The 20000-nt window shown below is 45.7% G+C and overlaps 2 protein-coding genes across 2 annotated transcripts in view; both read right to left on the bottom strand.

Annotated features, from left to right (window-relative positions):
• Positions 1–20000, bottom strand: part of fgf14 (fibroblast growth factor 14) — a gene marked incomplete at both ends in the record, with an annotated part of 122324 nt that overhangs the window by 60042 nt on the left and 42282 nt on the right. The window lies entirely within an intron of this gene.
• Positions 8879–20000, bottom strand: part of LOC308161853 (pre-mRNA-processing factor 40 homolog A-like) — a gene marked incomplete at both ends in the record, with an annotated part of 37314 nt that continues 26192 nt past the window's right edge. Inside the window, one exon of the mRNA XM_080535930.1 lies at positions 8879–9045. Coding sequence (XP_080392056.1) covers positions 8879–9045 — 167 coding nt within the window. The remainder of the gene's footprint in view (positions 9046–20000) is intronic.

Genomic DNA, 20000 nt, shown 5'->3' with positions numbered 1-20000 from the left:
TAACGATTACAGGCAGCAAGGTTGTAACTGTATGTGGCTCTGGAACGTTCCAGTCTTTCAGTGTGTGCCTCTCAACCCCTCCCTCCTCCAATCACCCCTAAACCTCCACAAACACACTCTCTCTCTCCCTCCATCCTCCCATCCATCCCTCCCTCCCTCCATACTACAGCATCATGGTGTAGGTATGCTGAATAAGAGCTAGAGTATTCCAGTGAAACCCCTCTAATACAAGCCCTGGTCCCCTGGGCCTGCCTCAGATTGAGTAAGTAGCTGAGTTCAGCCATTCAGCAAGACCAAGACTCAATACCACCGCTAACATGACTTCATCAGGATAGGTTGGCCTCCCCGGCATTAGCTGATTAAATACTGGGAAATGTGGCTCTCGTGTCATGTTCTAGGAACACGTAGGCCATCCAATCAGTCGACTCGGCTGTATTGGCTACTGTTGGTCATTTGTTGACTCATTTACATTTTAACACCAGTGAATCGATTGTACAACTATAGGATGTACACACAGGACATCCTGTGTTCACGTCTCAAAAAAGACCATCTCAAGAGCTTTAATCTCATTCATACTATGTATATAGATCGACTGAGGCTGAGGCTCTCTAGGGCTCCAGGCACATTATGTGCATGTTACAATAAAGACGTGCACAATGGATCAAAAGGCCCACACCCATGGCGCACCTGTGTGACATAGCTCACCGAGGCGCATGCAATGCAAGGTCCCTGGTTCAATTCCGGCCATTGAAACAAAGGCCCACACCCCTGTGCCAGTAGTGGTTGTGACTGGTCAAATTTAAATGTAATTCCTGAATTCATTCATTTACTGAAAGCAGGACTGAGGTAAATCATTTGTCTTACAGTGTCTCCCTGTCAAATTGCATAGGCAACTTGAGTATAAAGTCATACATTCTGTACTCATTATCATGCTGTTGAGACGGCCATTCTACTATAATCTGTCCTAATGTTTGGGATTTTCAGCTTATTTATGATTATCACTTTGGCACTGGAGGCACACATTCCAGAGTGTTACACATCCAGATATATAGCGTAGCCACCAGATATAAAAGATGTTGAACATCAGATTCACATAATAATAATAATAATAATACATTTTATTTATAAAAGCACTTTACATAGGAAATCTCAGAGTGCTACAATTAAAGACAGGAAGATAAAACAATAAACATTTTTCAATTAAAAGGCTAAAAAAAGGCTCTATTAAAAAGGTGGGTTTTAAGGCCTCGTTTAAAAGCATCCACAGACTGTGGTGCCCTTAGGTGGTCAGGGAGAGCATTCCACAGCCTGGGAGCAGCCGAGCAGAAGGCCCGATCTCCCATGGTGCGGAGCTTGGTCCTGGGGGTCTTGAGGAGGTTGGTGGCAGTAGAACGGAGGGTGCGTGAGGAGGTCTGAGGGGTATGGAGGAGTTCCTTGAGGTAGAGATACACACACACAGATTCTCCCTCTCTCTCTCCCTCTCTCCCTCTCTCCCTCTCTCCCTCCATGAATGCTCATTCAAATCCCCCTGCTCTGTTGATAACCTGGCCAGCATGGCCGATTTCTACCTCCACCAGCCTCCCCTGGAAGGCACCTATTGATCCTTACACGGTGATAAACAAATGGCCCCGCCTCCTGCTGAATATTCATGACCCTCAAGGATCCACGGTGATGAGGGAAGACCTGGCCCAGAGTATGGAACATGGACTCCAGATTCACATCAGAGAACCGGCCAGACAGGAGCGAAGTCAGGTCCTCTGATCTATCTACCCCCCCCCCTGGCTCCGGCGTTTCATCTTAAAAGCATTGCAGGGGACACAGACGTCTACTCATATGATTAAAGAAGACAAGGCACTGAACATGTCAAGTAAAAAAAAAAAAAAAAAGATTTATAAATACAGCGAGTGGATAGAAATATCTTGTCGACCAGAGAGGCACTCAGATGAAGTGGATGATAAAGAGAGGTGGAGACCAGTGAGATCAAAAGAGAGAAGAACATGTTTTTTGTTTTTATTTTTAATTTTTAATTTATTCAATCCAGAATGATAGATTGTGATAATTTATGATAATGTTTTCGTTCGTAACATCTCCTGGCAATCGTCTCAGAACGAGTGTGCTCTGGACGGGATTTGCAGTCCGGAAAAACACTTTCACTCCTGAATGCCGGTCCTCACCGAGAGTAAGGCTGATAGAAAGTTGTTTTTGTTTCGTTTTCATCTATTGAAGTGAACCACGTGGCGCCTCATTTCCGGCCCCTCCACCATATCTCACGTCTCATCCTTTACGTCCATTCCATAGATCACCACCTCCTTCCCCTACTCTCACTCCAGACATTGCGGAAAGTGTTTAAGGAACAGGAGTTTGATGCATGGTTCCTCATGGCCGCGAGGTAGTCTATCATTTACACACCCCAAATAGAAGCCCAGGTGTTGGGTCTAGGAGGTAAAAGCTTCTGTATGGCCTGTACAGTGATGTAAATCACCAAGACAGAATCAGGGCTTTTAACAGGGAGCTTCTCTTTGTAGAACGCTGCTATCTACTCAAACATGTCCCCATGCCTTCTAATTTAAACCCCCCTCAATTATGAACAGCCTACTTTGGGAGACACCCAGGTAAACATTACAGGAGGACAGTACTGTATGCAAACGGAAGGCTGGTTCTATTTCTAGTTTCAGAAATGACCAATGGGAATGTTGGAATTGACCCTGCAAAGTAACAAAGAGTACTCTACGACTTTTCTTCTGTTTATTTCTGCATTATATCATGCCTGGTGGTGTACACGTGTGTGTGTGTGTGTGTGTGTGTGTGTGTGTGTGTGTGTGTGTGTGTGTGTTTGCATGTGTATGACTCAATTCAGCATCTTTCTCACTAATGACCTCATCTGAAGGGGAGCAGAGAGCACCGTCCCTTGACCACCAATCCATACTCCAGACACAGCACTTCCTCTCCTATATATCGTTACATCATTTCCTCTTAGCACTATAGATCCCCTGACCAATAGGGACCCCTCAATCAAAATGTGTGACATCATTACAAACAGTCACAGCCAGCTAGAGAGACAGAGAGAGAGAGAGAGCGAAAGAGAGACTGATACACACTGTGACGGCTATGAGTAGCCTGGTTGTCTGTCTATAATGTTTGTGTCTGTAGTAGTGTCTGTTCTGGTTGTCTGTGTCTGTGTCTGTGTGTGTCTCTTTAAAACCTAAATAGGAGATGAGTCCTAGTCCAGGGGATCCACCCCCCCTTGATAATTGGGAAATCATCCAGCCAATCATCAGAGGCCACGCCAGCCAATCATCAGAACACCAGCCAATCATCAGAGGCCACAAGATTCAAAAGACACTGAGGGATAACCAGCAGCAGCTCCCACCGTTTTGTTGTATGCCATGCGGGTGGTTTACTTTGTAGGATCTCATTTTGTTATAATTTAGTTGATACTTTGTTAGAGATCATTTTGTTATAATTTAGTTGATACTTTGTATAGAGATTTTTGTTGATACTTTGATTAGATGTTTAGTTGATACTTTGAGTTTTGCACTCTAATAGTCACATTATACTAATAGTCACATTACACATTATACTCAGATTTTACATAGTGACTTTTTGTTTGTTGTTTCAAAACCATCCTAGGGATGTTTGTTGTTTCTAATTCTGTTTCATTCATTACTATAAGACTTTTAAACTGTCATGGCCAAATAAATATCTTTAATTTACTCATACCAACTGTAATTTGTTACTTCTTCACCCTAGAGAACAAGAACCACACACACACACACACACACACACACACACACACAGAAATATCAATAGATTATGAACAATGTGTAGATTTGTCGATTTGTTCAGTCTACTATAGAGGCGTATGACCAGTCTTTGATGAAAAACAAAACCTATTAATCTTGGACTGAGCCCATAATTGACTCACTCCTCCTAGAAGGGGGATTCATAGAAGATGTCTCTTCAATGGCCATTACACTCAACTTACATAAATCAACATGTTTACTGATAGTGTATATGAATGAGTAAGAGCCAATTGAGTTAGTGAACGTGAATACCTGTAGTGTCACATCCCACTGTCACACATTCTGTCCCAGTCATCACCAAGCATGTTAAATCATTCAGCAGGCCTTTCACCAACCCCCAAGGGCACAGGGCTGTAGGTACTGTCAGCTGATGAATCTGACATCACTAAACCACAGTTTACTTGTTTTTTTACTTGACTGTTTTTCACCCTGCTCATTTTCCATGCTCTCGAAGACCTTGAGATGACGAGAGACAGGCGAGAGAGAGAGAGAGAGGAGAGAGAGGGGGGGGAGGGGTCTCAGGGGGAAAGGTAAGATATTCGTATCCTTCCTCTCTCCTCTCCTCTCCTGATATATGAGCATCATAATACAGGGCCATGTGTTCCCCTAAATGAACTCAAACTCAAAGCACACTTTCTCAACAGAACACCATCAATACCTGGAGAGGAGACGGGAGAGGGGGAACATGTAATGGAAGTAAATGTGTCATGTGACATCGCCTGACCATGGCAGAACATCAACAAGTGTAATGGAAGTAAATGTGTCATGTGACATCGCCTGACCATGGCGGAAAATCAACAAGTCTTCCTTCTGCTTGTCTCCAAAGGCACTCGATCCTATAAATGTTATAGGCGAATCACCAGTCCCTCTTCATTACTCTGTTGGAAGCAGGGGAGGCTGGTGGAGGTAGAAATACGAGGACAGGCCCATTGTGTATTCATGGTATCAAAGTATGGTATTTAGAAGGTGATAGAAAGTAGTCTAGAAAGAGTCCCCTGCTTCACAAAGACCTCACTGAACCTCAAGGTAAGTTCTCTAAAGGCATATATCTTTCTCTCTCTCTCTCTGTCTCCATGTCTCTCTCCCTCTCTCTCTCTTTCTCTCTCTCTCTCTCTCTCTCTCTCTCTCTCTGTCTTTCTCTCTCTCCCCTCTCCTCCCCCCCTCCCTCCCTCCCAATAGCCTGCCAGTAGACACGACACAGACATAGGTATTCGGAGCACACAACCAGCAAAAGCCCACATGAAAACACTGTCCCCTCCACCAACACACCAGCACAGCTCCTCAGGGAGAGGGAGAGGGGGAGAAAAGAAGAAAGTATAAATATAGTGCTTATTGCCATTTCAGTAGGTTGCCATTTCAGACACAGGCTCACTCACAGGTCCCCTACCGCGCTACATTGCTTTACCATGTCCTGCAGTGATTCATGAGTAACAGGCCTTTTTACATGGCCAATCAGGTTCTACGCCAACCATCACTCACAGGCCCCAGGGCACGCACGCACGCATGCACACACACACACACACACACACACACACACACGGTTATTGATGGTGGGTAAACGAGGGAGATATCCCAGAGACAGTACGGGGAGGAGGAGTAATGTGTATGTGTGTAAGTATCCTCCTGCTTGCTAGGCTACTTCTCTAGACATTCACAACACCACCACACACTGATGACAGGCTTTACAACAACCATCATTATTTCAGGGTTCCCACACCTTCTGAAATATAAAATTCAAGCACCTTTCAAGGACTTTCAAGACTCAATTCCCTCAAATTCAAGGACCCAACACGGCATAGTTTGAGACAGATCTAGATGAGAATTTATATAATAGGAACTATCCGCTCACAGACAATTAAAAAGAGAGGCATGAATGTGTGAACACTAGACGATCTCTTGTCTTCTCTACCACAGCACAACAAAATAATATATTGTGAAATATGTGTAAAGTTAAGCAATACAGAGACTTATTTACTAGTTGACGAGCTAAGTAAAACATTTTTGAATATATTTTTTAAAATTTAGAGAGAGAGAGGGGGGGAGCACTTTCAATGACCCATGTCTATTTTCCAAAACTTTTAAGACCTTGATTTTTTTTTTCAAATTCACAAACTTTCAAGGATTTCAAGGACCCGTGGGAACCCTGTTATTTGAATTTATTGTGCATTTTACCCAGGCTAAAACACACAGGTAGAGGCAATAAAGAAAAGTACAAGAAGACAAATACAAAATACAATACAAAGTAAGGATTTCTAAAAACAGTGTATAGAATCATGAAATAAAATCTAAGGATATACAACAAAAACAAATGTAGCCTGGATTTGAAAGCTGAGACTGATTTAGCCTCCCTGACATGGATTGGCAATATACTGTATAAAAAGGCTTTGCCACCTGCCGAGTCTGTATTACCTCTCTACTTCGTTCAGGAAGGAAGAGACTTGTTTTACACACATGATACTAATAAGGTCAATATTAAACATTAACTCTTATTAACTAGCTATAGAAACAACAGCATCTTAGCTGCATTTAAGGTAAACTTACACAGACAGAGGGGTATCCTTGCAAGGAGCCCCTTATCATCCAATCCCAATACAGCATCGTACCATAGGTATAAACCAATACAGATTCGGTATATTAGCAAATAGTTAGAACACATTCATTCATTAGGTTTGTTTCACATAGGAATATTCCAAAGACAATGGAGAGGGAATGAACACATTGGTCCACCTGACTGACTGCTGGCAGTGACAGGAATGAGCTGAATGCATCACAGTGCTCCACCCGTACCGGCAGACAGCTACATGTGTAATGAAGCGTGGGAACACTGATTTCACAACGGCAATCAAGAGAGGCCTGCTAAATGACAACAAAACAAAGCAGCATATTTGTGCGACTGTCATTCAGTGTTATTTTACATGAAGAAGAAGAAGAAGCAGAAGAAGAAGAAGCAGAAGAAGAAGAAGAAGAAGAAGAAGAAGAATGTTTTATTTGCCATGAAATCAACTTGTCAGTCAATTGTTGGAATTTTTTTATGTTTTGCTCTAAGCACAGGATCAGCCATAGTTGGCGCCCATGGAGCAAGTAGGGGTTAAGTGCCATGCTCAAGGGCAGATCAGCTCCCTCCAGAGGCAGGGATTGAACCAGCGACCTTCTGACTGCTAGCCGGCCTCTCTAACCTCTAGGCTACCGCCACCCCCCGTCCTACATGAGGGGATGAGACCGCCTACAGAAAGGAAGTTGACAGTCTGGCTTCCAGGAGGAGCCCAGCCCCAACCGCCTCCCTTATCATGTGTGACTCCCCAATTAGCAGTGTGGAGTCATTCAGATTCCTGGGGACAATAATCTCACAGGACCTCAGGTGGGCGGAGAACATCACCTCCACCATCAAGAAGGCCCAGCAGAGGATGTTCTTCCTGCGGCAGCTGAACAAATTCGATATGCCGCAGAAAGTGATTGTTGAGTTCTACACGTCCATCATCGAGTCTATCTTCAGCTCATTGATCACAGTCTGGTTCGCTGCCTCCACTGCCAAGGACAGAGGCAGACTACAGAGGATTACTGGGTCAGCCGAGAAGGTCATCGGCTGCAACCTCCTCTCTCTCCTGGACCTGTTCCACTCCATGATCAGTAAGAGAGCAGGAAAGATCATTGCTGATCCTTCCCACTCTGGTCACCACCTCTTCTAAAGACTTCCATCTGGAAAAAGGTTCCGGTCTATCAAGACCAAAACCTTGCGCCACCCGAACAGTTTCTTCCCCATGGCAGTGAGCCTCACAAACAAGCCGTCTGCCTCTCACTGTCTCTGGGACTTTCATTAATTTCATTCTTTTCACTTTCGGATGTATACTAGATCCGCCAACATTTCTGAGTATGCGGCGTGAGGATACTTTTCATACTCAACTTCCCCAAAATGCATTCCGCGTCTCTTCAGTCTCGTCAAACTGCGTCATACAAACTCGTCATACAGCTGTTGTTTACATGGTGCGGATGCTGCTTTTTTGCACTCTATTTGATACTCTTCAGCTGCAGCACCTCAGCTAAGTCTGATCACGGATGAGCGTTAGTATTTTCACTACTTTGGGAATTTACATGGTGAAATGCATTCTTAGACATGTCTACGTTGTCATTATTACAAAGATGCTACTTGAAATGCATAAAATCCAAGTTTATTGGTGTCTTACACACACACACACACTGTTCACCTATTATTTGACTGCCTGTTAGTATCAATAACGTTAGTCTATGAGCGTTCTGATGTCTAACATTTGATAGCATGTTTCAACGTTCTAGGTAGCATGTTTCAATGTTCTAGGTAGCTATATTTAAGTGGGGTGATTGTGCTGATTATGCTGCTAACATCACATAGCTAAAGTTTATTTTGGAATGGAATGGGAAACATTTGCATTGTTGTATGAAGAAAGAATATCAAGGACAACCATTGTCCAGTTTTTTCAAATTTTATTTTTCAGGAATTACTTTGAACCCATGTAATACAAAGACTTGAACGCCAAGTTGGCTGGACTGTGTCCCATTGGATTTGGACTACCTGGAGTTTGTATGCTCTCAGGAGCTGGTGGTCCTTAGTGCAGTGTGAGGCAGGTGAAGTATATGATGTATTTTTTTCAAGTACATCAGATGGCCTGCAGAGCCAGCTGAGTCCCGAAAGGGGAGTCAGCGCCGTTTGAAGTTGCCGCAGCGGATCCCGAGAGGGGAAGCCGGTGGGCGCGGCCGTCACTGGCGTCACGCCCACCGGCTTCCCCTCTCGGGATCCGCTGTGGCGACTTCAAACAGAGCTGACTCCCCTTTCGGGACTCAGCTGGCTCTGCCGTGGTTCTGTCGCTTTCTCGCTTTCTCTCTCTCTCTCTCTCGTCTCTCTGTCTCTCTCCAACACCTCGGCAGGTTTTCCCCGCCTCCTTCACTCTCTCGGGGGAACAAACACACACAGGTTAAATAGACCAGTAGGATAACGAGTCTGATCACTGACACCTGTCCGTAATCAGACCGTCATCCCCCTCCACCAACAGTCTGGCTCCCTCTGCAGGCCAGAACGCGCCATGCTCCCCACAAGTAGTATTCTAGAATTGGTTGTAGCTGGTGTAATGAGCCAGCAAGCGGAGGATGCGGAAGCAAGTGAATGAAGTCGGATTCTCGGACTGCACCACCTCCACCTCCACCATCTCCTTCATGGGCAGCTCCCAGCCCACCCAGAATTTCACCAGCTGCTTTAGTAGATCCTGAGGTACTGCAAATGGGTAAGAAATTATTGAAATGAAAGTAAAAATGTTGACTGTTTCCAAAACCTGTGCAAATACAGTACATACAAGTAATATAATAGGACTGCAACAATTCATGAACATGAGTGTGTACAATTGAAGGTCCTTCCAAAGTTACTACCAATGTTGCTTTAAAAATACTCACAACATTGGTGTCAATATCCTCGATAATGAGCTAATAAACCTATGGGACTTCAGTGAACACAATGGGAAGAGTATAAAAATATACCCGTCTCCACAAACTGCCGCAGGTAACACGCAATTCTGCATATGATTGCAACAGGTATTTCTCTCATCCTCATCTTCCCCCTCTGTAGGCCACAATGTTGTATAGAACGACCTAAAATAGAACAATATGGCAATGATCAAAAAACGTTCAACAGGTGACACTTTTAGAAGATGTGAATATAAACATGGACATAGTCAAATGAATGAGAGTTTAACTACACAATTATCTACCGTTGCATTTCTTGCTGCAGTGTTAGGTCTAACAGGCTGGCCAACCCCAAGGGCACCACTTGCCCCAGCTTGAGTGCCTACGGGCTGACTATACTGTGGGAGAACTGTGTAAACCACTGCTAGTTTGTGTGGGTTGTGAATTTCTCACTGCAGTTTTGTACCTGATGTAGCCACTTGCATTACCATAGATTTCAAGTTTTCAGAAATTCCTTAGTTAACATAAGCATAAAAGTATTATTTATTTATTTTTCAAACGCTGGTAGGGTTAAACAGCACTGCTGTTTACACTACTTAGCTAGCTAAGTTAGCGCAATCACAATCAACCCATGATAGCTAGCTAGCTAGCTTACAAGATGGCTTATTGTAAAGCTAGCTAGCTAGCTTACAAGATAGCTTATGTTCCAAGATGGCCGCGCGCTTAGTCGCCGCAGCTCGGGGGGCTACCACACTGGTGTTTCATTGTGTTTTTAAGAACATTTGTATGTTCACTTTTTTTTTAGTACTTATAGGGAACAGTTATGTATATAGTACCTACAGCAGGCTCGACTTATTAGAAGTCGGCACGCAAAACGACAAGATAGTACCGGCGGATTTCCTGGAGAAATACAGCATTGACAAGGACATCGCCAGGCTACCGGGAGAGCACTGGTTCACAGTCCCCTCCCTGAGGCGGAAACGCCGGCGGCGAGACCGTAAGAAAAGGCGAGGCCGCCGGGGAGGCCTGCTAGCAAGGCTGAGGAGAAGCCCAAACAAACCAGCATTGCCAAGCATTTTCCTCTCTAACGTCAGATCCCTGACGAACAAGATGGATGAACTGAGACTACAGGTGGCCAAAAACAACATCGTTGGGGATAGCTGTGTGATTATTCTGACCGAAACCTGGCTAAATGACAACATTGTGGACGCTACTGTTAGCTTAGAGGGGCGCACGCTACATCGCGCTGACGAACGGAGCTTAGCGGGAAGTCAAGAGGAGGTGGGATCATAATATCGACGAAGGATAGCTGGTGCTTAAACACGAAAACTGTAAGTAGCCACTGCTCCCCAGACCTGGAATACTTGACTGTTAAATGCCGACCCACATACCTCCCTAGGGAGTTTAACGCGGTGCTAATTACATGTGTGTATATAGCGCCTAGCGCAGACAGCAAAGTAACATTGGCGCGCCTATATGAAGTCATTAGTAGCCAACAAAGCACTGATCCACAGGCTATTCACATCATAGCGGGGGACTTTAATCATGTCGACCTGAAGGCAGTACTACCCAAGTTCTATCAGCATGTAAAATGTGCAACGAGAGGAGAAAAAACACTGGATAAGGTATACACCAACATCAAACGTGCTTACAAGGCTAGTCCGCTAGCTCATCTAGGCATGTCTGACCATGTGTCAATCCTCCTGATCCCTGCATACACTACAATGGGGAAAAGTGCTCCCATCACCACTAAGACTGTCAGAACCTGGCCAGAAGGGTCCGCTCCACTGCAGATCTGCCTAAATGACACCCTATGGCAGGAATATGAGCATGAGGACCTGGAACAGTACACGTCGTCGGTTCTGAACCACATAGTGAACTGCACCAACTCAGTCACCGTGGACAAACGGGTCCGGGTCTACCCCAACACGAAGCCATGGATGACTGGGAAGGTCCAAAAACTGATAAATGAGAGGGACAACGCCTTCTTCGCAGGGAAGCGCACACCGCTGTACAGCTCCACCAGGGCCAACCTAAAGCGCGGCATCAAAGCGGCCAAGGCAGAGCACAGAGAGAAGATTGAGGAATGCCTCCTGAGCAACGACTCCAGGCGGATGTGGCAGGGGGTTCAGCAGATGACAAACTTCAGAGCCAACAGGCTCACAGCCGCAGAGGACGACCCCCTGCTGGCGGGAAAGCTGAACACCTTCTACGCCCGGTTCGACGAGGGGCGAACGGAGGTAACCACAACACAAACACCACCCTCTCCAGCTCTCAGCAGCCTCACCCTCACAGAGCATGAGGTGAGACGCGTACTGAAGGCGGTGGACCCCAGGAAAGCCTCGGGGCCGGATGGCGTCCTGGGACGGGTGCTGAGAGACTGCGCCGACCAGCTGGCCGGGGTTTTCACCAACATCTTTAACCAGTCCCTGTCCCAGGCCACCGTCCCACCCTGCCTGAAAACCTCAACTATCATCCCAGTCCCGAAGAAAAGCACGGTGAGCTGCCTAAACGACTACCGCCCGGTGGCACTCACACCAATCATCATGAAGTGCTTCGAGAAACTAGTCCGGGCCCACATACTCACACGCCTCCCGCCCAACCTGGATCCATACCAGTTCGCCTACAGAGCCCACAGGTCCACAGAGGACGCCATAGCGACGACTCTCCACGCCACTCTATCCCACCTGGAGAGGGGAAACAGCTACGCGAGACTGCTCTTCGTGGACTTCAGCTCCGCCTTCAACACCATCCTTCCAGACAGGCTAGTGACCAAACTACTAGACCTGGGTCTATCACACTCTATATGTGCGTGGATCAAGGACTTCCTGACCGACCGCCCCCAGAGGGTGCGGGTGGGCCCCCACACCTCCACAGCCCTCAGCCTCAGCACTGGGTCCCCCCAGGGCTGCGTGCTAAGCCCCATCCTCTACAACCTCTACACCCAGGACTTCACCCCCGTCCACCCCAGCAACTACATCGTAAAGTTTGCAGACGACACCACCGTGGTGGGATGTATCTCGGGGGGGGACGAGGCGGCGTACAGGGATGAGGTAGAGCAACTGAGCAAGCTGTGCAAGGTTAACAACCTGCTGCTAAACAAGTCAAAGACCCAGGAATTCATCGTAGACTTCAGGAGGAAAAAGTCCGAGATCCAGCCCCTGCTCATCGACGGAGAGAGCGTGGAGAGAGTCTCAACCCTCCGATTCCTGGGACATCACATGCGGGATGACCTGGCCTGGAAGGACAACACAAAAGGCACCATCAAAAGGGCACAACAGCGGCTATACACCCTGAGATGCCTCAGGAAAGAACACAACAAGCAGGAGATACTGGTGGCCTTCTACCACGGCGCAGTGGAGAGCATCCTCACCTACGGCATCTGCAACTGGTTCCACAGCTGCACAACAGCGGAGAGAAACGCGGTACAGAGAGTCGTGAGAACAGCACAGAAGATCACCGGCGCCCCCCTCCCCTCTCTGGAGGAGCTGTACAACACACGCTGTCTCAGGAGGGCCTCCAAGATCTCCAGGGACCCGACCCACCCTGGGCACGTACACTTTGTCAGGCTGCCCTCGAACAGGAGGTACAGGACCCCGGCTGCTAAGACAAACAGACTGAAGAACTGCTTCTACCACAGGGCCGTCAAGGCCCTGAACACAGAAAAGGCCTAAGTTCTGGGCCCAGGACAGTCCGGACGGATTGTATGGCAGCTAGTGCTGAGGCACAAACATGTACATTTTCAAGCCTGCAAACTGTGACACTTTAAAATAACGTGAAAAAATACTTTTGTGCAATATGACAACCCTAGTTGACTATCTGTGCAGTATAGTACAGTGGATTGTGTACATAGCCTTTATTGATGTAAACCAGCTCCTTACCTTCTTGTGATTTTATGCTTTTATGCTTTTTCTAAAATGTTTTTTTTTTTTTCCTTTCCTAACACCAGGGGAGCCACCCCTCCTAAATTTCGTTGTTTGGTACCTGTACTGTAGCAATGACAAATAAAGTCCATTCCATTCCATTCCACATGATGGTCATGAGCTAGCTAGCTGGCATAAACTAGGTGGTTACGTTACTATTCAGAGGGACTCTTCCACATGTATTTCAATGAAAGAAAAGAAAACAAGTGAGGCATAATACTGATAAGGTTTAGTTTTAAAACGTAAATAAATTGGAATATAGCTAGATAGCTACACTTACCTGAGGAGTGTGAGATCTGTCCTCCATCTTGCCTTCGTAGGTGAGACCACTGGACCTTCGCACAGAAGTCCTCCCGAAAATGCTCTCTTGTGATTGGTCAATCACTCACTGCATGTCCGCCCTCCCCTGCTCTTTCAGCGTCATGGTTACTTCATAAGTGCTCAAATTTGTTTTGACCCAAGTTTATCGCAAGAATTGGGTCAAAACTCTGAGACTGCAACTTTCAAGATACAAGTGCAAACATTTATTTTTCGATTGCAGATTTCAAGATACAAGTGCAAATATTTATTTTACAAATTCTCAAATCGAATCTACAACCTCACGAGTATTGACCCAAATATATCTTCATATATTTCCTGTATGTGCAAATACTTTAGCCAATAAAAAGGCACTTGACAGTATCTTGGAGTAACAGAAGGAAGAGTAAAGTGACACTCTGAGCATTCGACAACAATGTGTGAACAAAAATGTCCAAGAACAATTCACTGCACTGTGTGCCTACTGCAACTTTATCCAGGAAAAACAATGGGACATCACTATAGCAACCCAGGCCATCTGTGCCCGTAGGTTAAGATTGAGTCGCGTTCTCTGATGCATTGGTAGTCTCTTGAGAGTGAGCTGTACACACACACACACACACACACACACACACACACACACACTCACACATCAGCAGCTCTCTACAGTACTTTCTGTTCCTCAGGCTTAGAGCTGTTGAGTTCCTCAGACACATTATATCATCAGCAAGTTAACAAGATGAATAGCTTTCATTACAGTGGCTCTGGTTCTACTGCTGGAACACCAGGCCCCTCTAAGACAGAGAAGAACAGATCTGTAAACCCACCACAGACAATCACTTCTCTATCTCATGGCTGTGACTATGTTCTCAGATGCTTTAAGCTCGGTTGTGTGTCCCAGTCAGCATGATCATTTGTGCCTATTTGAGTGAGTAAGCCTTCACATGGAGCAATGTTTAGAAAGATCTTGGAATGGGAATTGAGCTAGTTTTACCCACTGTATTGTAATGTCAAGCGGCTTCAGCAGTGGTTTGAAACACTTGTGATATGTATTGAAAGTGTATAGGCGGGCACAGCAAACAGTGATGGAGATCTGGGTATAATGGACAGTATGAGGTTCATATTTCTGAAATGTCACGGTTGGTTGGCTGACTCTTACGGACAAGGCCATAGTAATCTGGCTGAAGTGTCTACCCTGCCCCCTCTTCTGTGGATCTGGGGTTACAACACAGACACACACACACACACACACACACACACACACACACACACACTCTATCTCTCTCGCTCTCTGTCTGTCTCTCTCTCTCTTTCTCTCTCTCTCTCACACACACACACACACTCTCTCTCTCTCTCTCTCTCTCTCGCTCTCTGTCTGTCTGTCTCTCTCCCTCTCTCTCTCTTTCTCTCTTTCTCTCTCTCTCACACACACACACACACTCTCTCTGACTCTCTCTCTCTCTCTCTCTCTCTCACACACACACACACACACACACACAGTGGGCTGATTGGGTCGACTGACTTCAGAGCTGATCGATGGGGTCAGGAGATCAGTCAGCCACGGCAGAAGCCCCTCATCAATCACACTACTACCCAGGGGTAGGCCAAGGGGACCGATTAAACCGTGACACCCATAGGACACTCAGGACGCACAAGGGGGGACAAAATAAAGCTGTGACACCAAGGATACAGACGTAGAACAGATGAAGCTGTGACATATAAAATCCATGCTGACAAGGAAGACCGATGCAGCCGTGACACCCAATTTCAAGGGAATCACAGGGGGACAAATAAAACTGTGGCACAGAGGACACGAGGGAACCAATGAAGTTGTGACAGTTGTAAACAACAGGAGACAGGGGGTAGGGGGCAGAAGCTTGTGACTCACAGGGGTGAAATGCAGATGTGTCGCTTGGGAAACACAGGGGGACAACTAAGACCGAGACACAGGTTGTCATAACAACATAAAGAGATGGTATGAGAGTATCCCTTGATAATCAGACCACTGTTTAGGAACTACAGTAATAATAATAATATCGCCTAAAAATATCTGCATCACTACCATATGAACTGCAATTCAATGAGGCTTTGCATTTCAGTATTTCCATCTTCCTTCAAAGGGCCCCATCCACAGAGTGAAAGTAGGCCTACATGCAGGAAAGCTTCTGCAAGAGATGAAGAGGAGAGGCAATGTCTCCAGCAGCTGGATCCTGTCTTGACCTATATTCTGACCATGCTATCCAGGACAGCCTGCCTCTTCTCACACTGTTCGGCTTCTGTACTGTAAGTGGGTCTTCCTCCAATAATACACACACACACACACACACACACACACACGCATGCACATACACACACGCAGGCACGCACACAAGCACAAACTTGATAAAAAAGACCAGCAAAGAAATTATCCATTTGACTTTGCCAAGACCTTCATGGTGTGGTGAACATGTTGCCTTTTCACACCTTCTCAAGTCTCCCAGGAGGAAAGCCTTGTGTTGGCTATAAACAGCAGATGGACATGAATATGTCAAGCGTTTCCAAAACCCCCAATAATGTGCCAGGGTAGCACACATTCAAAGAGACTGATACCATCTCTAGCTCAGTCAGATTTGAAATGAGCAGCAGGCTGTGAGCTGGTGGGGAGGAGATGAGTGTGTTGTAATGGTTTGGCCTCAGTCATTGTGTTGCGTGGTGGAAAAAAACGGTGTTAATGCAACGTCAGTTTCTTTTTTTTTCTTTTTTTTCTTCTTTTTTTTAAATGCCCATGGGGTACGATCTACAGTCCACTAGATAAACAGGTCCATCACCCCCATTACTACTGCCTGCTAGGAGGATGGAACACACACACACACACGCACTCTCTCTCTCTCTCTCTCTCTCTCTCTCTCTCTCTCTCTCTCTCTCTCTCTCTCACTCTCACACACACACTCACACACACTAGACCTGCACAGCACACATTAAGAAAGTTATATCCCAGATCAACACACCACAAATTGACAGTATAGGCAGACAAATACGACACACATGCCCAGGTAACCTTTGCAAGGTGCCACAAATGAGGGTCCAGAGGCATATCACAATAACACAATAACGATATAATGATGGGTGGAAATGGCATCGTTTGCCTTGTAAACCCCTGTGTCTTGACCATTATCATCCTGACATCCTGTCTGTACAACAGTGGCAGTTTTCCACCTCTTTGAAGCATCCCTCAGTCTCAGTTAGCACTTAAAGCAAGTTAAAAATAAATCACTACTGCATCGTTTTCTCACAACACCATCTGTTCCCCTTTGGCCGGTGCGCCTGCAAAACGGGTTAATGGGTAATTTAGTATTTTCCGTGAGAGACGGCAGCTTCCTGGATACTTATAAAACAGCTATGAGCAGACAGAGGCACCAGTGATGCAGAGGCAGTCATTCATCCACAGTCGAGTCTGTGTCTGTCGGAGACATTCAGGGGCGCCGGTTTCAATCTGTGAACGGGGCCTTTAGTAGAGGTGATTGCGACTGTGTTCTGCCTGTACCCCTGGGAGGGATCCTCACCTCCAGGAACAAGACGAACGCTGAGTCACAGGGTGGCGAAATCGCACCTGAATATTAATTGCGAATCAGTCACCCAGATAGGATTGTATTCATGATGTAAACTTGGGAAACTTGGGTTTTTAAAGGGTATTGCGTTGTTAGGGGAAATTGTAACAAGCGTTGATTCTGATTGAAACACAACACAAAGATGTTATCTGAGAGACTGAGGCAGGTGATTATTACATGGCTTCTAACTGGAGGAGTGAAAACGCTCGAAATAAAAATCATTCAGCAAATCCCTGGATTCTATACCCTGTCCTCGAAATGAGCCGTGTAGCAGTCCATCTGTGTGTGTGAATGGAATGCATGCAATGTTGTGCACGTGTGTCTTTGTGTGTGCGTGTGCGTGTGCGTGCGTGAGTGCGTTGGCCATTAAGGGTAGTTCACTGAAGCACCAGGATACATAGGAGGAGAGAGAAAACGACAAAGATGGATATACAGATAGAGAAGAGGGAGAGCCAGAGAGAGAGAGAGAAAGAAAGAGAGAGAGAGAGAATGAGAAAAGGGGTAAAGTGGGAGAGAGAGAGAGATAGAGAGACATAGAGAGAGAGAGAAAGAGAGAGAAAAGTAGGGTATAGTGGAAGAGAGAGAAAGAGAAAAAAGAGAGCAAAAGGAGGGATAGAGTGGGAGAGAGAAAGAGAGAGAGGGAGAGAAAAAGAGGGGGGTCAGGAAGTCTATAGTACAGTAGTCTCGGAGGAGACTGTACTCTCCACTAGCTGGCCTTACTATATCCTGTGACGGAGGAGCCTACCCTGCTGCTACCGCTACTGTCTTCAGCAACACTGGACTTCAGCCCTACTCCAAGACACCTCACCCTCCCTCGTTACCCCCATCACTCCATCTCTCCCTCCCTCCCTCTGCCTAACCAGCCCTAACCTGCCCTAACCGGATTTAACCTGCCCTAACCTGCCCTAACCGGATTTAACCTGCCCTAACCAGCCCTAACCTGATTTAACCTGCCCTAACCTCCCCGTACTGTCTAGCTACAGAACCTTTGTCAACCTCAAAAGTGTTATCCTAATAGAAGGCCAAATATCCAACTGTCATTTTGAATGAACATTCTCCTGTTTCTGTCAAAGCAGCAGAAACAGCTAAATACTGCAAAATTAATGCATGCAAGATGAACATTGACTGGCTACTATTCTCAAATAATGACTTCTTCTCCCCAGATCCTTGGTGAAAGAAGCTCGTCTCACCTCAATGGAGTTTCCTTGTACAACAGCCAGGAATAAAACATCCTGTGTGTACGACAAGACCTGCCTTCTTTGTCCAGTCACTTATGATTAAGGAAAGAGCCATTAGGTAGAGAGACCTACTACCTACCACTACTGGCACCACGCCATCATAAGACAACACATACTGTACCTCAGAACACATTTCAGGAAGTGAAACGTATGGCAGCTTTCATTTGTGTGGATAAAACTCAAGTTTTTATTTAACCAGGAGGTCTCTTGAGATTAAAATCCCTTTTTGGAGGGAGACCTGGCCAAGAGAGCACGCCAGTACAAGAACAAGGTTACAAAATTGGAGAATAAAACACAATAAAAACAAACAAGGGACAACAGATAAATATTATAAAATCCATTTTAGGAATAGCAATTGCACTCTTCTGTCACACAATTCTTAATCAGAGCTTTGAGCTCTCCCAGAGAGACAAGATTATTAAGAGGTAGTGTGTTCTGCAGGTTATTCCATGACCAGGGCGCAAAATAAGAGAAAGCTGCTCTGACAAGTTCCAAGCGAATCCTGGGTACCTGGTAGGGCAACCATCTAGTGGAGCGAAAATCAGCTGTTGTGAGTGACATGAGATTACATAGATATGAGGGGAGTTTACCCAGTATGGCTTTGTAAATAAAGATGTACCAGTGATGCTGTCCCCTTAAGCTTAATGAAGGCCAAGAAACCAGATCATAATGTACACAGTGATGTGTAAAGGGGCGGCTGTGGCGCAGGAGGTAGAGCTGCCGTCTAATGATCGCAAGGTTGGCAGATCTGCGGTTCAAGCTGGCCACATGTCGAAGTGTCCTTGGGCACTGAACCCCAAATTGCTCCCAGTGAGCAGGCCGGCGCCTTGCATGGTAGCTTGCCGCCATTGGTGTGTGAATGGGTGAATGAGAGGCCGTTGTAAAGCGCTTTGGATAAAAGGCGCTATATAAGTGCAGTCCATTTACCATTTAAAGGACAATGAGTTGGATATAAAGCATAGAGAATTGTGATACACAGAGTCTAGGCAGCGAAGTGTAGAGGAGGCAGCATGCATGTACATAATGTCCCCATAGTCTAGAACACTTAGCAACGTAGCCTGAACAAGTGTTTTCCTAGCTGCTTTATTTCGATAATAGATAATAGATATTTCGATAATAGAAACACAACCTAACCTTCCATTTTGTTTTACTAGGTTCTTAATTATGCACTCTAAAAGTGAGCCTGTCATCCACCCAAATTCTCAAGTACTTATCGGATGACACTCTTTCAATTGAGTCCCTCCTAAGGTGTGAATGTTAACATTATCTAAGATCTGGAAAAGATCATTGGTTTTCTTAGCATTGAGAACCATCTTTAGACCATATAATGAGGCCTGCAGCTGTTTAAAGGCAGTCTGGAGCTCATCAACAGTCTGGCTCAGGCAAGATGCAACTGAGTAGACTATTGTGTCATCTGCATAAAAATGCACTTTAGCTGTAAGCATGTCCTTCCCAATGTTATTTATTAAAAAAAATAGTCAACAAGACAGGGGCTAAAATTGAGCCTTGCAATAATATTGTTTGCTACCAACATAGCTGCTGTTATGGTACTATGACCTGGTCTAAAGCCAGACTGATTTAATTTAAATATTATTGTCAGCTAAGAATTGCTTCAATTGAGAGTTTACTTGAGATTCTAAGATCTTGGCAAGGGTAGGGAGTTTGGATATAGGGCGGTAGTTATCTAAGGCCGAAGGGACCCAACCCTTCAGTAGGGAGAGACCA

Source organism: Nansenia antarctica, assembly GCF_963989245.1.
Source record: "Nansenia antarctica genome assembly, chromosome: 7".
Lineage (NCBI taxonomy): Eukaryota > Metazoa > Chordata > Actinopteri > Argentiniformes > Microstomatidae > Nansenia > Nansenia antarctica.
The sequence above is the reverse complement of the archived record's forward strand: the minus strand, read 5'-3'. Positions and strand labels throughout refer to the sequence as shown.